Genomic DNA, 22485 nt, shown 5'->3' with positions numbered 1-22485 from the left:
TGATTGGTCAATTGGTGTCTGTTTGGTTCACATTGGCCAAGCTTCTCCGGATACTTAATGGAATTAACTCATAAATAGCACCTCTGGGTGTGATTTTTGCAATATTATAATTTTTTAATTTTGTAATCTTAGATTATTATTTTTATTTTTATTTTTATTTTCGTTTTCATGATCATTTTTAAAAATGTTTTATGCTTTCTGAGCACAGGTCTACTCGGAGACCACAAGTTACCTTTTACTGTATGCTCATATATTTCTATTTTTTTTAGGGGGGATCAGCTGATCTGATGACTTTCCATCCACTTTGTGGATGGGAGGTCAGGTCAGGCAAGCTTTGTGGCCTGACAATCTGCATGTCCTTGATTGGCAGAGACCAAGGCTGGATGGAGGCTGGTGGTAGAATGTTGAGAGACAGCAAGAGATGAAGAGAAACACCGTCCACTGTGTTTATACTCTGACGTTGACTAGGGGAATAGGTAAGAGCGCCTTCCTTGATGAACCAAAGCTGTTGTTGTTTCTCCTATGGTGAAGGGTCTGAAGGATTCTTAACCTCTTAATCCCCAAATCCTGGCCAGAAAATTACGTTCTACCATGCGTTCTACACCTCCACGGATTCGTATTGGTCGCGGTGGTTTGCGGCGCCGCTCCGGTGGTCCGCGGCGGTGGTCCGCGACGACTCCGGGCGAAAAACGGCAGAAAAAAGCAATACCGCTACTGACCACTAGTTTAGCAACTTACACAGTATAGCTTTAACTAGACGCTCGGCCGCCCGTCAGGCAAATACAGAGATCTCCATATATTGGCATAAAATGGACACAGACAGACAGATATCTCCATATATGGGCATAAATGGACACAGGCAAACAGAAGAGGTAAAAAACGGGTCCTATGACAACAGCTATAGATGGGTTTGCATTAAAGGGCGGGGCATTCATTCCCTATTTACATCATTCCCGAGTTGGCCCGGTCGCAGACTAGACGCTCGACCGCCCGTCAGGCAGATACAGAGATCTCCATATATGGGCATAAATGGACACAAGCAAACAGATGGTCAAAACGGGTCCTATGACAACAGGTATAATGGGGTTTGCATTAAAGGGCGGGGCATTCATTCCCGAGTTGGCCAGGTTGCAGACTAGACGCTCGCCCGCGGCCGATCTTCTAAAAATAGTAATAATAACAATAAGGGTAATAATAATAATAATAAATATAGCTGCAAGCAGCGATAAAGAAAAACTAGAAGCAGTGAGCACCGAGCACCGAGAACAGGTCTCCGGCAGGTCAAGTAGGTTTTTTGGCTCTATAATAGGCCAAAGTGAAAAGGGTGCCACGCTTTAGGGCCAAAGTGAAAAGGGTGCCATGCTTTCTTGGGCCTTTCACGGCAATCGGACGCTGCATGTGGGAATTGAGGCATTTTGTTCGAAAAGTGAGTTTAGCAAAAGTTGACCTGCTGGTGGCGCTATAACAGGCCAATGTGTGAAGGGTGGCATCTGTTCCTTAGCCTAGTGGGAATGTGCGTACAAAATTTCACACATATAGCAGGCTGCGTTCATGATTTGAGGCATTTTGTTCAAAAAGGAGCAATCCTGCAAACTTTGGAATCCAATGTTAGCCAATTAGATAGAATATGACATATCGGACAAATCTGTCATGATTACATCACTGTAGAGATACTGTGTACAGTGTACTGATTTGTGTGATTTTTGGATAAAGTCTGAAAGAGTAATATCGAAGAATGTGTTTTACATACTGTAAGTCGGCCTTCTGGTGGCAGATGTGAAAAATGCAGGGCACAGGTTTTTCCTCGGCCTCTGGGAAGTGTACATACAACGTTTTACACTAATCGGTAGACCCAATGGCAGACCCAAATTGTACAAGTCTACGAAATGTCATTGTTTTTTGCATATATCAACCCCAGGTGGGATTTGATCCACCAACCATCTGTATGAAAGGCATAGCTCTAACCACTATACTAGAGAGCCACTGGTTCTGTGTCAGTCATGTCCGTAAAAAATAAATAAAACAAAAGTTCTATGTAGGCTGAGTGCTTTCTATTAAACAATGATTTAATCACCATTTTTTCATATTTTGGAGGCTTGGGGTAAAAGTAATCTGAGTAAATGTAATCTGAGTATTTCTGAAATCAGAACAGAAAAAATACGGCCGGTAGAGAAGGGCTCGTTTTAAACATGAACGTGATCTGGAGTTAGATTACAAGATAAATACACTTTTGTGAATTTCATAACACTTGCCTCTATAGGGAAACCAGACTTCTCTTCAGCCCCATACAGTTTAAAATAAAACCTTATCAGATGTGTCAACATTAAAGAGTTTGTCATATGCACATGCCGTGGGCATCCAGGGTGTTAACATCGCCTCAACCCAAGATGGGGTTTGAACTCACAACCTTCCGCATATCTGACATAGGCACTAACCAGTACACTATGGCTGCCATACATAATTGACCAGTCATGTTTAAAAAAAACGAGCAAGAGCCGCTGATACAAACGACCTACGGCCTGGTCGCGACTTAGGCCACGACTTGGAGGTCGTAGGTCCCGGTTCTGGAGGTTTTGCGCGATCTCGGTCGTAATTCAGCGACCTGGGAAGTCCGCGATCGAAACTCTACGCTTGCTAAGGGAAGGGACGCGAGTTTAGAAACTCTACGCTTGCTAAGGGAAGGAGCGCCGCGATCGAAACTCTACGCTTGCTAAGGGAAGGGACGCGAGTTTAGAAACTCTACGCTTGCTAAGGGAAGGAGCGCTCGTTTTCAACAGCGTCGGCAGGTTAGCTACTCAGTGTCGGCAGGTTAGGGTTAGGGTTAGGGTTAGGGTTAGAGTTGGGGTTAGGGTTAAGGTTAGGGTTAGAGTTAGAGTTGGGGTTAGGGTTAGGGTTAAGGATAGGTTTTGGTGCACCTCGCGCGGTCCAAGTGACTACAATGGAGCGCTTCCTACCTCCGGTTCAGCCAATCACAAGCTTCAAAAGGTTGAATAGCGCTGCTGCTCTAGAATATTCTGCAAAAAGACCTTTTAAATACGACCGCGGACTTCCCAGGTCGCTGAACAACGGCCCGATCGCGCAACAACGGCCCGGGGACGACCGAGGTGGCGCAACCACGGCCGGGGGTCGCGAAACTAGACCGGCCGCGACCTAACAAGTATGTACCGCGAACTACGACCTCCAGAACCGGGACCTACGACCTCCAGGTCGTGGCCTAGGTCGCGACCAGGCCGTAGGTCGTTCGTATCAGCGGCTGTCTCTCTACTTCATGTAATGAACTTGACACACTGAGTGCCTTTTATTAAACAATGATTTAATAGCAGAGTACCACAATATTTTAATGATTTTTCCATATTTTGGAGGCTCGGAGTAAAAGTAATCTGAGTAAATGTAAGCGAGTGTTTCTGGAATTTTCATGGAAAAATCCTGCTCAAAATTATATAGCGCTCCCCTTTGTCCAATTGGGGTAAGATTGGTTTCAGTGATAGTTGTTTCAATTTAAAAAAAATCAGATCTGACAGATCTTTAGATATTCGTCCAAAGTTCATGTTATAAAAAGTTCTGTGCACGTGACGCAAAAATCCCAGGATAAAAACGGATTTAAGCGTGGAAAATCTAAGGGCAGAGTTAACAAAGACACGGATGTCTTCTGCTTGAGTCAAGGCACGCGTGTAAGCAAGTTGCATGTCTTCAAACGAAACGAGTCATGACTTATGCCCGTTTAAAGTTTGAATTTTCAAACGCTTCGTATAGCGCCCCCCTTTGGCCAATTGGAATAAGATTGGTTTCAGTGATATTTGGACTAACCCTCTACATCTTTGCCAAATGCCATGAACGTGTGACTTTGCATGTATGATTTAGAGGCAGAAGAATAATTTGCATAAAACTGCAATATTCATTGAATTATTAAAAAAAATACGACCGGACAGTTTGACCGTATATTGGTCCAAACTAAGTTCATGTAAAAAAAAAGGTTGTGTGCACGTGACGTGAAAATCCCAGGAGGAGATAGATTTTTACTGTTTTTCAAACAATTCAAAATCGTGGGAGAACTAAAGCCTTCTCTTTATATGTTTTCTATGAGCCGTGAGGGGGGGAGAATTTCGCGGCAAAATTACGTCATCTGCATCATCTGTATACGTTGTGTATACGTTGGCCAATCATATCGCGGATCATAAACACATGGTACACTACCGGCCAATCACAGGCGTATCTGCCGTAGTTTCAGGAAGTAGCTTCCCTCAGCTACAGTGTTTACCATGGTGAAGGGTCTGAAGGATTCTTAACCTCTTAATCCCCAAATCCTGGCCAGAAAATTACGTTCTACCATGCGTTCTACACCTCCACGGATTCGTATCGGTCGCGGTGGTTTGCGGCGCCGCTCCGGTGGTCCGCGGCGGTGGTCCGCGACGACTCCGGGCGAAAAACGGCAGAAAAAAGCAATACCGCTACTGACCACTAGTTTAGCAACTTACACAGTATAGCTTTAACTAGACGCTCGGCCGCCCGTCAGGCAAATACAGAGATCTCCATATATTGGCATAAAATGGACACAGACAGACAGATATCTCCATATATGGGCATAAATGGACACAGGCAAACAGAAGAGGTAAAAAACAGGTCCTATGACAACAGCTATAGATGGGTTTGCATTAAAGAGCGGGGCATTCATTCCCTATTTACATCATTCCCGAGTTGGCCCGGTCGCAGACTAGACGCTCGACCGCCCGTCAGGCAGATACAGAGATCTCCATATATGGGCATAAATGGACACAAGCAAACAGATGGTCAAAACGGGTCCTATGACAACAGGTATAATGGGGTTTGCATTAAAGGGCGGGGCATTCATTCCCGAGTTGGCCAGGTTGCAGACTAGACGCTCGCCCGCGGCCGATCTTCTAAAAATAGTAATAATAACAATAAGGGTAATAATAATAATAATAAATATAGCTGCAAGCAGCGATAAAGAAAAACTAGAAGCAGTGAGCACCGAGCACCGAGAACAGGTCTCCGGCAGGTCAAGTAGGTTTTTTGGCTCTATAATAGTTTCTGGAATTTTCATGGAAAAATCCTGCTCAAAATTATATAGCGCTCCCCTTTGTCCAATTGGGGTAAGATTGGTTTCAGTGATAGTTGTTTCAATTTTAAAAAAATCAGATCTGACAGATCTTTAGATATTCGTCCAAAGTTCATGTTATAAAAAGTTCTGTGCACGTGACGCAAAAATCCCAGGATAAAAACGGATTTAAGCGTTTTACAAACTACTCAAAAAATGGTGGAAAATCTAAGGGCAGAGTTAACAAAGACACGGATGTCTTCTGCTTGTGTCAAGGCACAAGCAAGTTGCATGTCTTCAAACGAAACGAGTCATGACTTATGCCCGTTTAAAGTTTGAATTTTCAAACGCTTCGTATAGCGCCCCCCTTTGGCCAATTGGAATAAGATTGGTTTCAGTGATATTTGGACTAACCCTCTACATCTTTGCCAAATGCCATGAACGTGTGACTTTGCATGTATGATTTAGAGGCAGAAGAATAATTTGCATAAAACTGCAATATTCATTGAATTATTAAAAAAAATACGACCGGACAGTTTGACCGTATATTGGTCCAAAGTTCATGTAAAAAAAAAGGTTGTGTGCACGTGACGTGAAAATCCCAGGAGGAGATAGATTTTTACTGTTTTTCAAACAATTCAAAATTGGAAGAACTAAAGGTCAGAGGTCAGAGTGTAAATGTTGTTCGGCATGAGGAGACGCATATGTGTGTACAGGTTTCATGGCTGTACGTCAAACAGAGCATGAGCTATACCAGGGGTGTCAAACTCATTTTGGGTTGAGGGCCACATTGGTCAAAAGGTGACTTGAGCTGGGCCGCAGCCAGCGCACGCGCACACACATCCAGCTAAGTGCCATTAAGTGTGCATATATATATATATATATATATATATAAAATAAACATATGTGTGTATATATATAAACATATGCATATACATATGTACACACACACACACACACACACACACACACACACACACACACACACACACACACACACACACACACACACACACACACACAGTGAACATTTTCAAACAATTTTCCAATGGCTGTTATACCAGTATTGTTTTTCAGTCTGTTGGCAGTCAGTTCTATAACTACAGTACTTCTGAACAATAGCTAATTTATGCAATTTGAAGTGAAAGAGATTACCTTTTTAACATTCCAACATTCCAGCATTTACATAAGCAGTTTCTGTTAGCTAATGGTGGCTATCTGTAGTTATTGTTGCTAATGTGTGGCTATTGTCCTGAGGTTTCAGCTATGATCACCTGAGACTCCAGAGTTTCAGCTTGTATAGTTACACTTGTATTATGCAGGCCTACTTTGCTTGGCCAATAAAATCACATTTTATTACTAATCTGAATGGTAGTGTATGATACAATATAACAATTGAGATGATTGTGTTTAGTTTTCCTGCTCTTCTATTGAGACAATTAGATTGTGTCAAAGGTGTTTACACACACACACACACACACACACACACACACACACACACACACACACACACACACACACACACACACACACACACACACACACAAGATTTGTAAAGTTATACGTATATAGTGCTCAGTGTGAATAGGCCTTTACACAGCATTGTATTTCAGTAACTGACTCACTACTGTAGCTACTTTAATTATAGACACTGAAAACAAACAATGCATTTTTAAGGAGCCCAATTAAAACATTGAAAGAAGAACAACTCAATTTGAAGTTATACATATTCTTTTCTACTATTAACGCATTCGCTGCTTTTTCAAAATGGCTGCCAAGTACCAGGATGCCTCAGTCTCCATAGACTTCCATGTAATTCATAGTGCACAGATCATGCATGCCCATGCCTAGATCATGCACCATGTGTGTGCACGCTGTTCACAGCTTTCAAACAAAAAAATCCGCTTGGAAATCCGTTCAGGCATTCATGAGATAGAAGCCATTATGTTTTCTTCAAATGTGATGTGGTATGGGGGTTAAACATGCAATTTCGCGATTGTGATCATGCCTACTACATTTTTGGAGGTCCAAAAAAAAAATTTGAAAAAAAAAAAAAAAAAAAAAAATTTTTTTTTTTTTGTTTTTCAAAGATGGCCGCCGGGGGTCCGTCGCGGGCCGCATTGGACCTCTTCGCGGGCCGCAAAATGCCCGCGAAATGGCAGTTTGACACCCCTGAGCTATACTGTTAAAATTTTGCACTTTTTGGTCAATTGTTGCGAGCTTCGTGTTTTAGCCGTTTGGCATAGTCCTCTACCATACTGCCGAGTTTCGTAAAAAACGACTGCACGGTCAAGCCACTAGAGAAAAAGTGGCGGAATAATAATAATGAGAAAGTACAATATCAATGAGTGGCCTTTGCCACTTCGTGGCTTGACCACTAATCATCATGGCGTTGCTTCGCGAACGAAGATCTAAGGAGGCGGATGTCCACGTCTGCTGCAGGCACGTTGGTGACTGTTGAGGCCTATTCTTGACAGGCAAACTCGGCCACAACCACTGCAGGGAAACGAATGCACAGATGTTGGTGGTGCTGCATTAGCTGTCTTCACTGTCTTTCTTTTTCTTCTCTTTTCTTCTAAACCGGCCCGTCGGTTACTCTCAAAGGTAGACACAGCCCCAGCGATGGTGTGACGCCAAGTCACACGATTGGAGGCGAGGGTAGACCACTGGAGCTGATCAATGTGACATGCACTGAGAGATTTCTTTAGGCAGTCCTTATACCTCTTCTTTGGGCCCCCAATGTTTCGGTGGCCAGGGGAAAGTTCACCGTAAAGTACAATCTTCGGCAGGCGATGATCCTCCATCCTGGCAACATGCCCTACCCAACGCAGCTGTGACCTCAACAGTAGGGCCTCTATGCTGATGGTTTCTGCCTGCATGAAAACTTCGGTATTTGTAGTGAAGTCACTCCAGTGGATGTTGAGAATGGTGCGGAGGCAGCGCTGGTGGAAACGCTCAAGTAGTCGCAGGTGGTGTTGGTATAGTACCCATGACTCAGAGCCATACAGGAGGGTGGTCAATACCACAGCTCGGTACACACTGATCTTTGTGCCACTCTTCAGGTGTTTGTTTTTCCAAACCCTTTTATACAGCCTGCCGAAGGCACTGTTTGCTTTTGCCAGTCTGTTGTCGATGTCCTTGCCTAAATTGGCGTCAGACGAGATGGTACAGCCCAAATATGTGAACTGATGGACGGATTTCAGCTCTGTCCCATCGATGGTGATGCAGGGAGGGTGATATTCCTGCTGGGGTGCAGGTTGGTGAAGAACTTCTGTCTTCTTCAGGCTAATTTCCAGTCCAAAGAGCTTGGTGCACACAAAAAGGTTGTGTGCACGTGACGTGAAAATCCCAGGAGGAGATCGATTTTTACTGTTTTTCAAACAATTCAAAATCGTGGGAGAACTAAAGGTCAGAGGTCAGAGTGTAAATGTTGTTCGGCATGAGGAGACGCATATGTGTGTACAGGTTTCATGGCTGTACGTCAAACAGAGCATGAGCTATACTGTTAAAATTTTGCACTTTTTGGTCAATTGTTGCGAGCTTCGTGTTTTAGCCGTTTGGCATAGTCCTCTACCATACTGCCGAGTTTCGTAAAAAACGACTGCACGGTCAAGCCACTAGAGAAAAAGTGGCGGAATAATAATAATGAGAAAGTACAATATCAATGAGTGGCCTTTGCCACTTCGTGGCTTGACCACTAATCATCATGGCGTTGCTTCGCGAACGAAGATCTAAGGAGGCGGATGTCCACGTCTGCTGCAGGCACGTTGGTGACTGTTGAGGCCTATTCTTGACAGGCAAACTCGGCCACAACCACTGCAGGGAAACGAATGCACAGATGTTGGTGGTGCTGCATTCGCTGTCTTCACTGTCTTTCTTTTTCTTCTCTTTTCTTCTAAACCGGCCCGTCGGTTACTCTCAAAGGTAGACACAGCCCCAGCGATGGTGTGACGCCAAGTCACACGATTGGAGGCGAGGGTAGACCACTGGAGCTGATCAATGTGACATGCACTGAGAGATTTCTTTAGGCAGTCCTTATACCTCTTCTTTGGGCCCCCAATGTTTCGGTGGCCAGAGGAAAGTTCACCGTAAAGTACAATCTTCGGCAGGCGATGATCCTCCATCCTGGCAACATGCCCTACCCAACGCAGCTGTGACCTCAACAGTAGGGCCTCTATGCTGATGGTTTCTGCCTGCATGAAAACTTCGGTATTTGTAGTGAAGTCATCGATGGTGATGCAGGGAGGGTGATATTCCTGCTGGGGTGCAGGTTGGTGAAGAACTTCTGTCTTCTTCAGGCTAATTTCCAGTCCAAAGAGCTTGGTGCACACAAAAAGGTTGTGTGCACGTGACGTGAAAATCCCAGGAGGAGATCGATTTTTACTGTTTTTCAAACAATTCAAAATCGTGGGAGAACTAAAGGTCAGAGGTCAGAGTGTAAATGTTGTTCGGCATGAGGAGACGCATATGTGTGTACAGGTTTCATGGCTGTACGTCAAACAGAGCATGAGCTATACTGTTAAAATTTTGCACTTTTTGGTCAATTGTTGCGAGCTTCGTGTTTTAGCCGTTTGGCATAGTCCTCTACCATACTGCCGAGTTTCGTAAAAAACGACTGCACGGTCAAGCCACTAGAGAAAAAGTGGCGGAATAATAATAATGAGAAAGTACAATATCAATGAGTGGCCTTTGCCACTTCGTGGCTTGACCACTAATCATCATGGCGTTGCTTCGCGAACGAAGATCTAAGGAGGCGGATGTCCACGTCTGCTGCAGGCACGTTGGTGACTGTTGAGGCCTATTCTTGACAGGCAAACTCGGCCACAACCACTGCAGGGAAACGAATGCACAGATGTTGGTGGTGCTGCATTCGCTGTCTTCACTGTCTTTCTTTTTCTTCTCTTTTCTTCTAAACCGGCCCGTCGGTTACTCTCAAAGGTAGACACAGCCCCAGCGATGGTGTGACGCCAAGTCACACGATTGGAGGCGAGGGTAGACCACTGGAGCTGATCAATGTGACATGCACTGAGAGATTTCTTTAGGCAGTCCTTATACCTCTTCTTTGGGCCCCCAATGTTTCGGTGGCCAGAGGAAAGTTCACCGTAAAGTACAATCTTCGGCAGGCGATGATCCTCCATCCTGGCAACATGCCCTACCCAACGCAGCTGTGACCTCAACAGTAGGGCCTCTATGCTGATGGTTTCTGCCTGCATGAAAACTTCGGTATTTGTAGTGAAGTCACTCCAGTGGATGTTGAGAATGGTGCGGAGGCAGCGCTGGTGGAAACGCTCAAGTAGTCGCAGGTGGTGTTGGTATAGTACCCATGACTCAGAGCCATACAGGAGGGTGGTCAATACCACAGCTCGGTACACACTGATCTTTGTGCCACTCTTCAGGTGTTTGTTTTTCCAAACCCTTTTATACAGCCTGCCGAAGGCACTGTTTGCTTTTGCCAGTCTGTTGTCGATGTCCTTGCCTAAATTGGCGTCAGACGAGATGGTACAGCCCAAATATGTGAACTGATGGACGGATTTCAGCTCTGTCCCATCGATGGTGATGCAGGGAGGGTGATATTCCTGCTGGGGTGCAGGTTGGTGAAGAACTTCTGTCTTCTTCAGGCTAATTTCCAGTCCAAAGAGCTTGGTGCACACAAAAAGGTTGTGTGCACGTGACGTGAAAATCCCAGGAGGAGATCGATTTTTACTGTTTTTCAAACAATTCAAAATCGTGGGAGAACTAAAGGTCAGAGGTCAGAGTGTAAATGTTGTTCGGCATGAGGAGACGCATATGTGTGTACAGGTTTCATGGCTGTACGTCAAACAGAGCATGAGCTATACTGTTAAAATTTTGCACTTTTTGGTCAATTGTTGCGAGCTTCGTGTTTTAGCCGTTTGGCATAGTCCTCTACCATACTGCCGAGTTTCGTAAAAAACGACTGCACGGTCAAGCCACTAGAGAAAAAGTGGCGGAATAATAATAATGAGAAAGTACAATATCAATGAGTGGCCTTTGCCACTTCGTGGCTTGACCACTAATCATCATGGCGTTGCTTCGCGAACGAAGATCTAAGGAGGCGGATGTCCACGTCTGCTGCAGGCACGTTGGTGACTGTTGAGGCCTATTCTTGACAGGCAAACTCGGCCACAACCACTGCAGGGAAACGAATGCACAGATGTTGGTGGTGCTGCATTCGCTGTCTTCACTGTCTTTCTTTTTCTTCTCTTTTCTTCTAAACCGGCCCGTCGGTTACTCTCAAAGGTAGACACAGCCCCAGCGATGGTGTGACGCCAAGTCACACGATTGGAGGCGAGGGTAGACCACTGGAGCTGATCAATGTGACATGCACTGAGAGATTTCTTTAGGCAGTCCTTATACCTCTTCTTTGGGCCCCCAATGTTTCGGTGGCCAGAGGAAAGTTCACCGTAAAGTACAATCTTCGGCAGGCGATGATCCTCCATCCTGGCAACATGCCCTACCCAACGCAGCTGTGACCTCAACAGTAGGGCCTCTATGCTGATGGTTTCTGCCTGCATGAAAACTTCGGTATTTGTAGTGAAGTCACTCCAGTGGATGTTGAGAATGGTGCGGAGGCAGCGCTGGTGGAAACGCTCAAGTAGTCGCAGGTGGTGTTGGTATAGTACCCATGACTCAGAGCCATACAGGAGGGTGGTCAATACCACAGCTCGGTACACACTGATCTTTGTGCCACTCTTCAGGTGTTTGTTTTTCCAAACCCTTTTATACAGCCTGCCGAAGGCACTGTTTGCTTTTGCCAGTCTGTTGTCGATGTCCTTGCCTAAATTGGCGTCAGACGAGATGGTACAGCCCAAATATGTGAACTGATGGACGGATTTCAGCTCTGTCCCATCGATGGTGATGCAGGGAGGGTGATATTCCTGCTGGGGTGCAGGTTGGTGAAGAACTTCTGTCTTCTTCAGGCTAATTTCCAGTCCAAAGAGCTTGGTGCACACAAAAAGGTTGTGTGCACGTGACGTGAAAATCCCAGGAGGAGATCGATTTTTACTGTTTTTCAAACAATTCAAAATCGTGGGAGAACTAAAGGTCAGAGGTCAGAGTGTAAATGTTGTTCGGCATGAGGAGACGCATATGTGTGTACAGGTTTCATGGCTGTACGTCAAACAGAGCATGAGCTATACTGTTAAAATTTTGCACTTTTTGGTCAATTGTTGCGAGCTTCGTGTTTTAGCCGTTTGGCATAGTCCTCTACCATACTGCCGAGTTTCGTAAAAAAACGACTGCACGGTCAAGCCACTAGAGAAAAAGTGGCGGAATAATAATAATGAGAAAGTACAATATCAATGAGTGGCCTTTGCCACTTCGTGGCTTGACCACTAATAATCTGTTCCTGTCTTCATAGTTTCATAAGCATATCTGCTCCACAATGCAGGTTTCACTGCCAAAAAGAACAGAATTAAAGTGAGGAGGGAGGTTGAGAACATCTCATTCACTGGCACCGCCTACATCATCAGCCATCATGCCATCATGTTACGTTTAGTTCATGATGGCAAGGAAGATAGTCAACTCTGCTGCAAAGTGTCACCAAGTTATTCCACTACTCTCTGCATTGCAATCACAGATGCAAAGGTTTCCAAATATGGGCTTATTAGCATGCCCATATATGGAGAAATATGACAGATGCAGGTATCTCCATATATGGGCATGAAAGGGACAAGGGCTGATAGATGCACGTATCTCCATATATGGGCATATCAATATCAACATGCCTCTATATGGTTATATATTGATGACAACATGGATCTCCATATATGAGCATAAAAGGGACAAGGACTGACAGATGCAGTGCTATATATGGACATATCAGCATGCCCCTATATGGGCATATATTGATGACATAAGGGATCTCCATATATGGGCATAAAGGGGACAAGGACTGACAGATACAGAGCCAAAATGTATTAATAATATTAGGCTTGCCATTCCTGCCATTTATTTTGGAGAAGACACTTTAAGATAAATTGTTGAGCAGTGCTAACTGCTCCTACATCTGGACATAGTACTCTTTTATTTCAAACCCAAAGACTTTTAAGTTCAAACCACAACAGACGTGCAAGCATGACAATGTGACGGTCCATATGGGAGTTAGGGGTTAGTTTGATAAGTGATAAATGGTACAGATATTTTCTCATATAAAAAAAAAGGAAATGCTATTAATTCACATTTTGTCTAACAAAGTGAATCTCACAACTTGTCTTGTATTTTCACTGTTTGAAACAGGCCTTAGAGTTGTTCATTCATAAATGCATGTTGTCCCTTTCCATTATACAATACTGTACCTTACATAAAGAAATTACCCAAACTGGTCCATTTGGCAGCAAGAGCCGCTGCTCGGACCGTCCGTGTCCGGGGCGGCCCAAGGCGCGGACGGTCCGATCAGCGGCTGTCTCTCCCATTTGGTTCCATTTTACACTCATAGGGTCTAATCAAGTACTTAGTTACATGACAAAAGTTGCTCCAGTAAACCTTTTTAGTTAGTTTTGTGTTTATTAATTCATTCTTAAACAGGACAGAAATGTTAAACAGTGCAGAAATTAATCTTTCTATCAAACATCATCATAATAAGGGTTACAATCAGGGGTAATCAATATGTCCATACATGGACAAATGTTGGCGTGGCAAATGTTTGATTGTCTTTTTTATACACCATTATATTGTTCTTATTTTCAGCATAAGACCCAGTGTCTCGGGTTTTCTTCATAATGTTTATGACACATATTTACTATGACACTATGACACATTAGGAGTCAAACTAAGTGCTAGTGGTTCTCAAATGTTTTATTTGTAAGGACCCCCTTAACTCCCAATGGAACCAAATGGACCCTTACGGTCCATTTGGTTCCAGAGTGTTACAATGACTCTCAGACATGTTATGGTCATTCAGGGCTATAGTTCTTTATGTGTTTCTGGTAATAATATTGTCCACTCATTTTGTATGCTTGTGGCAAAGATAGAATTTTGACAAAATTGGCCACCACAAGCCAACATAGCAACGACCCCTGTTTGTAATACATTTATAAACATACAGTATAAGTACATATGTCTGTCGCTCTGTATTGCTATAAAGAAGTGGTTCCCAAACTTTTTGGAGCGGTGAAAGCGCTCCCAATGAACAGGTATGTCCGTGGGTATGTCTGTGGCTGGCTGGGTGGGTGGGTGGGTGGCTGGCTGGGTGGCTGGCTGGCCGTGTCCGTAGCCTGGCAATACCTTGAGTGGCCACACACAAAACACTAGTTAAAGGAGGGGCGCTGTTTTGTGCAGGCCAGGCACACTCACCACTCACTCACAGGCACAGTTTACACTCACTCACTCACTCACATAGGGTACAGCTGCTCAAATTCACCGCTCCACTTCGAACCGAGGTTTGATTTTTAATAGCAGATAAGCTCACAACATGTTGCATTGCACCGCATTGAGAGCTTGTAGATCGGCTAGTTTCACTACTTCTTAATTATTAATGGAATTTCTTAAACGTGTTTGTTTGTTTGAACAAGTATAACATTCTTAATATTTCACTGAAACTCGAGTTTTTGAGCACTCGAGTCGTGACCCATAAAAATTGGAGCGCGACCCACATTTGGGTCCCAACCCACTGTTTGGGAAACAGTGCTACAGAGTGATTGTTCAGTAACAGGATTCCCCAGTTTGGTTTACATAACAACACACTGGAAATAACTGAGAACCTGCAAATTGGCCGAATGAATCACTAGAGTTCTATTATTTTAGCTCACCATTGCATTGTCTTGAGCATATTGTTCACAGTGTAAACATTAGGCTATAAAAAGTGTATGTCAATTTATGAGAGTAATCATTGCTATGGAATAGAGCAGGGGTATTCAACAGGGGGTCTGGGACCCCTAGGGGGTCCTCAGAGTTATTACAGGGGTTTGGCGTGCCAAATCTTCGTGTGATAGGATAGCTACCGGTATTCTGTTTAGCCTAAAATAGCCGATCTGCAAGCTCACAACGCCTCGCAGCACGAGGTATTGTGAGCTTGTAGATCGGCTATTTTTGTCAAAGATGTTTGATGTAGGCGAAAATTAGCAGACTAAGAACACGGTGGTATGTAAAGTTTAGTAAGTATTGAGGGTTTAGGTGGTTAAATGTCACAAAAAAATACACATTTACATTGATCCAACACAACAATGATGACAGTTCTGTCAAACAAGTCTATGAAGCTACCTATGAAATCTATGAAAGGGTTTAATCAACACAATTCTGTACAATAGGGTATGTAGTGGGGGGTCCCTTCTTTATCTCTCTCTCAGCTAGGGGGTCCTTGGCCTGAAAAACATTGAAGACCCATGCTATAGAGTGTTTGTTCATTACCAGTGTTAAATAGCTCTATATTGTGATAGAAATCATTGCTATAGAGTGTTTGTTCAAACTTTTTATCTCGGGATTCAAAAGAGAAATTAGACATTTGCTCGGGACCCAAACTAGCAAAAATAGCAGATCTAAAAAAAAAAGTATAACATTTTACTTTTTTTCTTTTTTTATCTTTTGAAATATATATTTTTACTCGTGACCGTTCAAAATTAGCCCCGATAGTGTTTGTTCAGTAACAGGAGTCTTCATGTCTTCATGTCTCTCACTTTATGTATATATATATATATATATATTATTTTAACTTAATTGCTCTGTATGGTTGATTCTCCTGTATACAGTATTGTTGATTCTTCTTTCTTGTTTGTTTTTGTCGCTCGGCTGTACACAACAGTCCTTTTCTTTCTTTTTTTCTTACTATCCTGTAACCTTAAGAGCTGTACCTTCTGGGTGACTTAATTTCCCCCTTGGGATAATAAAGGTATCTATCTATCTATCTATCTATCTATCTATCTATCTATCTATCTATCTATCTATCTATCTATCTAAATGCACCATTTCCCAGTCATAACAGTGGAAACGGAGGCCGTGTCTGTGGCGTGTCCAAGTGTCCGAGCATATACAGTATACAGGATAAAGAGGAGGGGGGCCAGGCACTGAGCCTTGGGGGACGCCGTGGCTGATGGGTGATGTGAGATGATACGGTAGAGGATGGTGGATGATATCAAAGCAGCACTGATGTCAAGGAGGAAGAGGATGTTGAGTTAGTCGCTGCCAGAGGATAACAGGAGGTCATTTGTCACTGTCAGTCTCTGTGCTGTGTTGGTACGGATTGAAACTGTTCAGAGGTCATCTGTTTCCAGGTATGCAATGATTTGGACTCGTTCCGGGATTTTTGTCCGAAATGGGATAATTGGGATGGGCCGGTAGTTATTGGTGCAGTCAGGGTCAAGAGGGAGGTTCTTCATATCTCCATATATGGGCATATAAGGGACACGGACTGACATATACAAATATCTCCATATATGGGCATAAAACGGACAAGGACCGACAGATACAAATATCTCCATATATGGGCATAAAAGGGACAAGGACTATTACACAACATTTATATTGGTGTCTGTTTCTACGCCCAGGTTCACATTGGCCAAGCTTCTCCGGACACTTAATGAAATTAACTCTAGCACAGCTGTAATTTTCTTCTCAGTTTGTTTTTATTTTTTTATTTTAGTTTTTATGAACATTTTTAAAAATGTTTTATGTTCTCTGAGCACAGGTCTACTCGGAGACCACAAGTTCCCTTTTACTGTATGCCCATATATGGGTATTTTCAGATTTCTCTTTTTTGGGGGGGGAGATCAGCTGATCTGATGCCTCTCCATCCACATTGTGGATGGGAGGTCAGGCAAGCTTTGTGGCCTGACAATCTGCATGTCCTTGATTGGCAGATACCAAGGCTGGATGGAGGCTGGTGGTCGAACATTTAGAGGAGCTAGAAGGACAGCAGGAGATGAAGAGAAACTCTGTCCACTGTGTTTACTCTGACCTTGACTAGGGAAATAGGTAGGAGCGCCTTCCTTGATGATGAACCAGAGCTGTTGTCGTTGCTCCACCCTGGTCTCCATCCAGTAGGTTCTCCAACATGTGAGAGTTGTAGCTGGAGAGGCCCTGAATCTGCACGCTGTCCGGATCTTCCATGGGGAGGCAGTGAATCTGCACGCTGTCTGGGTCTTCCACCACCACTCTGCTGCGGTTGCGTTGCTTGCAGGATCTGAAGCAGCACTTCTGCTTGCACAGAATGTACACCATCTCAAGAAGGTTCAGGAGCACAGAGAAGCAAGCGATAAACAACATGTATCGGATGACGTAGGTCTTCTGAATGGGACAGGATGTGAAGCAAGTATAGTCTCTTCCGTTGCCTTCGGGGGGGTTTATACATGTTAGCTCGACCTCCATGGTAAAACCATACAACCATAAGACCTGTCCCCAGACTGAGGCCACTTCGATGATTATCTTGACGAGAAGGTGAATCAGGTATGAGCACAGTAGATTGCCTTTGATCTTCACACGGCCATTCTCATCAGTGTACCTGGGCCGTTCGATCGGGTTGGCCAGCTGCGGGTTGGCGATCTGCTCACGCAGTCTGTTCTCCCTGTGGGTGACACGCATCACATGCATCACGCAACCAGCTCAGTGGCCTTGTGGTTAGAGTGTCCGCCCTGAGACTGGGAGGTCGGGGGTTCAATTCCCCGGCCGGGTCATACCAAAGACTATAAAAATGGGACCCAATGCCTCCCTGCTTGGCACTCAGCATCAAGGGTTGGATTGGGGGGGTTGATCACCACCACCAATGGGGATCCTGTCTGTCTGTCTGTCTGTCTGACTGACTGTCTGTCTGTCTGTCTGTCTGTCTGTCTGTCTGTCTGTCTGTCTGACTGACCAGCTCAGTGGCCTTGTGGTTAGAGTGTCCGCCCTGAGACTGGGAGGTCGGGGGTTCAATTCCCCGGCCGGGTCATACCAAAGACTATAAAAATGGGACCCAATGCCTCCCTGCTTGGCACTCAGCATCAAGGGTTGGATTGGGGGGGTTGATCACCACCAATGGGGGTCCAGGGACTACAGATGAAAATTAGCCCACGGCGGGCTAACTCTGGCTCATTTACATTGAAGTGAAAACTGACATGTCCATTAATGAGCACGGTCCCTGTCAAATAAACAGATCTTAACTCTTAATCACATGACCCAGGTACAACAGAGTGGGCGTCGACACTAAGATGAGCTGCATCGTCCAGTAGTAGATGTACGAGATGGGGAAGAGTTGATCGTGACACAAGGATTCAATGGCCTCGGTGTGTGAGTGACATATGAAACCTGACTTGTCGTCACTCCAGATGCTCTCAGCTGGACCACAGAGCACCATGATGCGGAACAGGAAGAGGACAGTCATCCAGATCTGCCCGATGGGGGTGGTGTGAGACCCCACCTTGTCCAGTAAACTGGACAGGTAGCCCCAGTTTGACATTATCCTAAAAGAAAAGACAAGAACAAGGAGAACAAAAGTATGAAAAGGTTGAAGTACGATGGCTTGTTGAAAATTACTTCTTGTAGTGCAGTGATGGTCAGGGACTTAAATTAAAGGGATATTTCACTTTCAAAAAAACTTTTGGTCATTTTGTCGTCTAATCAGGCTTTTGGGAACACCCTGAACAGTTTTTAATTTGCTTCATTCAGTATTTAGATATTTGATGTAAATGTTACCAAATGTTACCACACCCATTGTAACTTCAGACTCCATTTTAACCATGATAGATTCATTAAAAACACCCATTATTTTTTCTAGTGACTCATAATATCCTCCTACGTGAGCTGGCCGTGTTTTTTCTTTAACGTTTTTTATTTATGTTTAATAATAAGATCTCTTAAGAGCAAAAATACACAAATCAGTGCCATGTCTTCTTTTAAATCCAAATTGTTTATCAGCAGACGAAATCAACCTCTCAAGTCTACTCAGTACAATTGTCTGTAGCACTTTGAACAGAACACTGGCCAAAGCAATTAGCTACCCACTTTGTCTTTAATAAAGCATAGCGTAAGTTTATGCAGGGCATGGGAGTCAAGTCGCCGCCAGTCTGAGTGTCAGTTGTCAGTCAGCTCTGTTCTCATACCTCATTAACATATCTGCTGGTCATTATGTCACATGACTGCCATACTCCAATCAGAGCTCTCAATCAGTAGGGAAGGCTCCTTTAAATAGAGCTTGCTTTCCCTACCAATGCTTGGTTCCGAAGCTTCGGAATCATTTGCTGCTTGCTGCTGCGGCTGCTCTACTCTCTGGTTCTGCTCGAAAGCTTGGTGATACCATATGGTTCTGCTTTAGATACTGCTTACTGCCGTGCTGCTTCAATAGCAATGCTAGCCTGCTTTTATATCTGTTGCTATCACTATGCTACTGCTAACAGTATTATGCCTAATGTTAACTACAGCTATCATGATGCACTACTTCATTAGTTCTCATTTACGTGTTTACTACTACTCATAACTTGAACAAGGTCTCATCTAAAATGTATTACTAGCATGCTTGCTTCTCAGAAGAGAAAACATTTCAACAGTATAGCATATGCTAACAGTGGTAGTAGTGGAAGCTTCAAATTGTTTGTAGCAACATAAGCTAACAGCATGCTTTGCTCTACAGTGCACCCCGAACCATGATGGCATTGGCTGTGATTTGTGCTGCCTAGAACAGTATGTGAACTGTTGTTCCTGCCCAGCTTCCAGTGCTGTTTGTCTCCAGCAGATGCCTCACTGGGTTTCTTAAATCTTTAATCGCAGGGCTACACTCTGCAAACACCAGCTAGTTCGGCAGCTAATCCAACATGTTGGCCGGTGTGGCCATACTCCCTTCAGATGCATGGCTCCATGCAGGGATTCCCATCCTGCTTTAAACAGGTGTAGCCTATGCTATTATTGATATCATGCATGGATGATATTCTGATGCTATTGCTCACTTCTAATATATGCCTCTTTTCCCAACATTGCTGCTAATCATATACTAATGCTACTTTTACTCTGCAGGCAGGTTGGAACTACTGAGTATATTTGTGTATTAAGATTAATGCTTTGCTCATTCAGGAATCATGTCAAGTGTTTACAGGAGTAGCACTGCCCCTTTAAGGGCAGAGCATAAGGGGAGGTGGCTGCGTCTGGGCCTGTTTGGCCATGCAGAAGCCTGAGTCCGAGTGTTTGTTGGGGACCTGTCCTTGAGTGGTTCAGCTAGTATTCGGTAAGAGTCTTGAATCAAATATTGATGCTTAGATAATTCAGTGGTACAGCATTTCAAGATGTTAGAAGTTTTATGGAGGGGGTTTAAATGTTTAATGGTTAACATATGCCTTTCATGGGTGTAAGAACTTGTTACCATGAGAGAGATTGTCATGTGCTACAGTTGAATTAGTCCATATTCAACTAACTGCCACTACTTGGAGTAAAGTAGGTGAGATTGCGGCATTCAAGCGAGGATCAAACACGCTCACTCTCACACTTGCTTAAGTATGGAAATGAAGGTTCTTGCACAGGTGATTATTTGGCTTTATAAACACCATAGTTAATGTCCTATGTGGTGGAATGGTGGAAAGTTGATAAGGGAGGTTGTTAAATGGGCAATGCATCATGGGTAGTGTAGTCTATGTACTGCTACCATACACATTCACACTGTTCTCAGTCTAGCAGTGTTGCCAGGTCTGCCCATTATAAGCAACTCGGTCTTGTTTCCCCATAACTTCTAGTTGTGGGTTGTTTTGTTCGGGCTTGTTCTGAAGTAAAGTTGCTTATTTGGCTTGCTTTCAACATCCTTCCAACATGCTTCTGTTAGAATCAGCCTATGTGTGCAGAGTGGGTTAATTCCCTTTTTGAGCCACATGAGGTCAAGCAGCTACTGTGTGTGTAGTGTGGGGAGAGTTGAAGACTTGTTAGAAGGTTGCATGGGAAAAGTACAGTTGCATGATGGTACAGTTCTACTAAAAGGAGATCCTAGGAAGCTCTCCCTATTTACTCAGGAACCTTTGAGAGAGAGGTTTGAGTGAGAGGAATATTCCAGCATGGTGAGAGGCTTGTTCACTGCTAAATGCTAATGTTAGCGCATTTGGAACCTTTGAGTTGTATAGAGTAAGAGGATACATTCCAGCATGGGGAGAGGCTTGTTCACTGCTAAATGCTAATGTTAGCGCATTTGGAACCTTTGAGTTGTATGGAGTAAGAGGATACATTCCAGCATGGGGAGAGGCTTGTTCACTGCTAAATGCTAATGTTAGAGGCTAATGTTAGTAACTCGGGGGTTGTCATGGGCTCATGCTACAACGCTATCATGGGAACACTGGAATGGCCATGTGAAAAGCTTGTTCACTGCTAAATGCTTATGTTAGCGGCTAATGCTAGTAACACTCAGGGGTGCCTTGTCTTATGCTACAAACGCTAGCATGGTAACACTGAAGTGGCCATGTGAAATGGATAAACTGAGTTGATTATTGTATCTATGCACAGCCAGTACATGCTGAACGTTGTTCGGAACAGCGTTAAACACTTGTTCTGTAATTTTGCACACGGTGAAAAAGAAAAAAAAAGAAAAAAAAAATATATATATATATATATATATTTACTGCATAGGCTGGCTCAACTTATGCTCATGCTAAAGCTGCTACATGTCTGTTGCTAACATCATGTTTCATTTCCAGGCTTCTGCCATTTTGCTGTATGCTCAACTTATGCTCATGCTAAAGCTGCTACATGTTTGTTGCTAACATCATGTTTCATTTCCAGGCTTCTGCCATTTTGCTGTATGCTCAACTTATGCTCATGCTAAAGCTGCTACATGTCTGTTGCTAACATCATGTTTCATTTCCAGGCTTCTGCCATTTTGCTGTATGCTCAACTTATGCTCATGCTAAAGCTGCTACATGTCTGTTGCTAACATCATGTTTCATTTCCAGGCTTCTGCCATTTTGCTGTATGCTCAACTTATGCTCATGCTAAAGCTGCTACATGTCTGTTGCTAACATCATGTTTCATTTCCAGGCTTCTTTCTTTATCAGTTGTGCTGCTATGCTACAATGATCACATAATTGTGCTAATGGCTCTTGTTGCTGCTGCTTCAGTCAGATACTATCATGTGTCCTAGAGTTTCAGCTATTGCTAGCTCCACTCAACCTGCTGCTGCCTGCTAGCATAACTGCTAATAATTACAGCTAATGCTACTGCTAGTTAATGCTAACATCATGTTTATCATTACAGCTCCATGCCGGAGCTGTGGCATGCCCACTGCTACGGCATCAGGTTTTATCATTGCAGCTTCATGCTAAAGCTGCTTCATGTTCCGCTAAATCGTGTTTTTCTATATAGCTTCTTGCTGAGGCTGCTACATGTCTGCTGCGAACATCATGTTTATCTTTTCAGCTTCGTGCTGGAGCTGCTGCATGGCTGCTGCTACAGCATGTCATTGCAGCGTTGTGCTGCAGCTTCTGTGTGTTTTCTGCTAACATGTTTATCTTTATAGTTTCGTCCACTACTGTATAATG

At 43.8% G+C, this 22485-nt stretch overlaps 1 protein-coding gene across 1 annotated transcript; it reads right to left on the bottom strand.

The window, feature by feature from the left end:
• Nucleotides 1-14321: 14321 nt before the first annotated feature.
• Nucleotides 14322-21789, bottom strand: LOC308299182 (gap junction Cx32.2 protein-like). The gene is made up of 2 exons (XM_080742900.1): nt 18146-21789; nt 14322-17607 (listed from the first exon to the last, which is right to left on the bottom strand). The coding sequence occupies exons 1-2, from the start codon at nt 18438-18440 to the stop codon at nt 16970-16972; spliced, it is 933 nt and encodes a 310-aa protein (XP_080599026.1). The 5' UTR covers nt 18441-21789; the 3' UTR covers nt 14322-16969.
• Nucleotides 21790-22485: the final 696 nt, after the last annotated feature.

The sequence above is a fragment of the Nannobrachium achirus genome (assembly GCF_963921795.1).
Source record: "Nannobrachium achirus genome assembly, chromosome: 1".
Classification (NCBI taxonomy): Eukaryota; Metazoa; Chordata; class Actinopteri; order Myctophiformes; family Myctophidae; genus Nannobrachium; species Nannobrachium achirus.
This window is presented reverse-complemented; position numbering and strand designations above follow the sequence as displayed.

Coding starts and splice junctions, on each gene's coding strand:
- LOC308299182 (XM_080742900.1), bottom strand. CDS start 18,440: ATGTCAAACTGGGGCTACCTGTCCAGTTTACTGGACAAGGTGGGGTCT. Junction 17,608..18,145: donor CCTGGGTCATGTGATTAAGA/GTTAAGATCTGT, acceptor AAGGCCACTGAG/CTGGTTGCGTGATGCATGTG.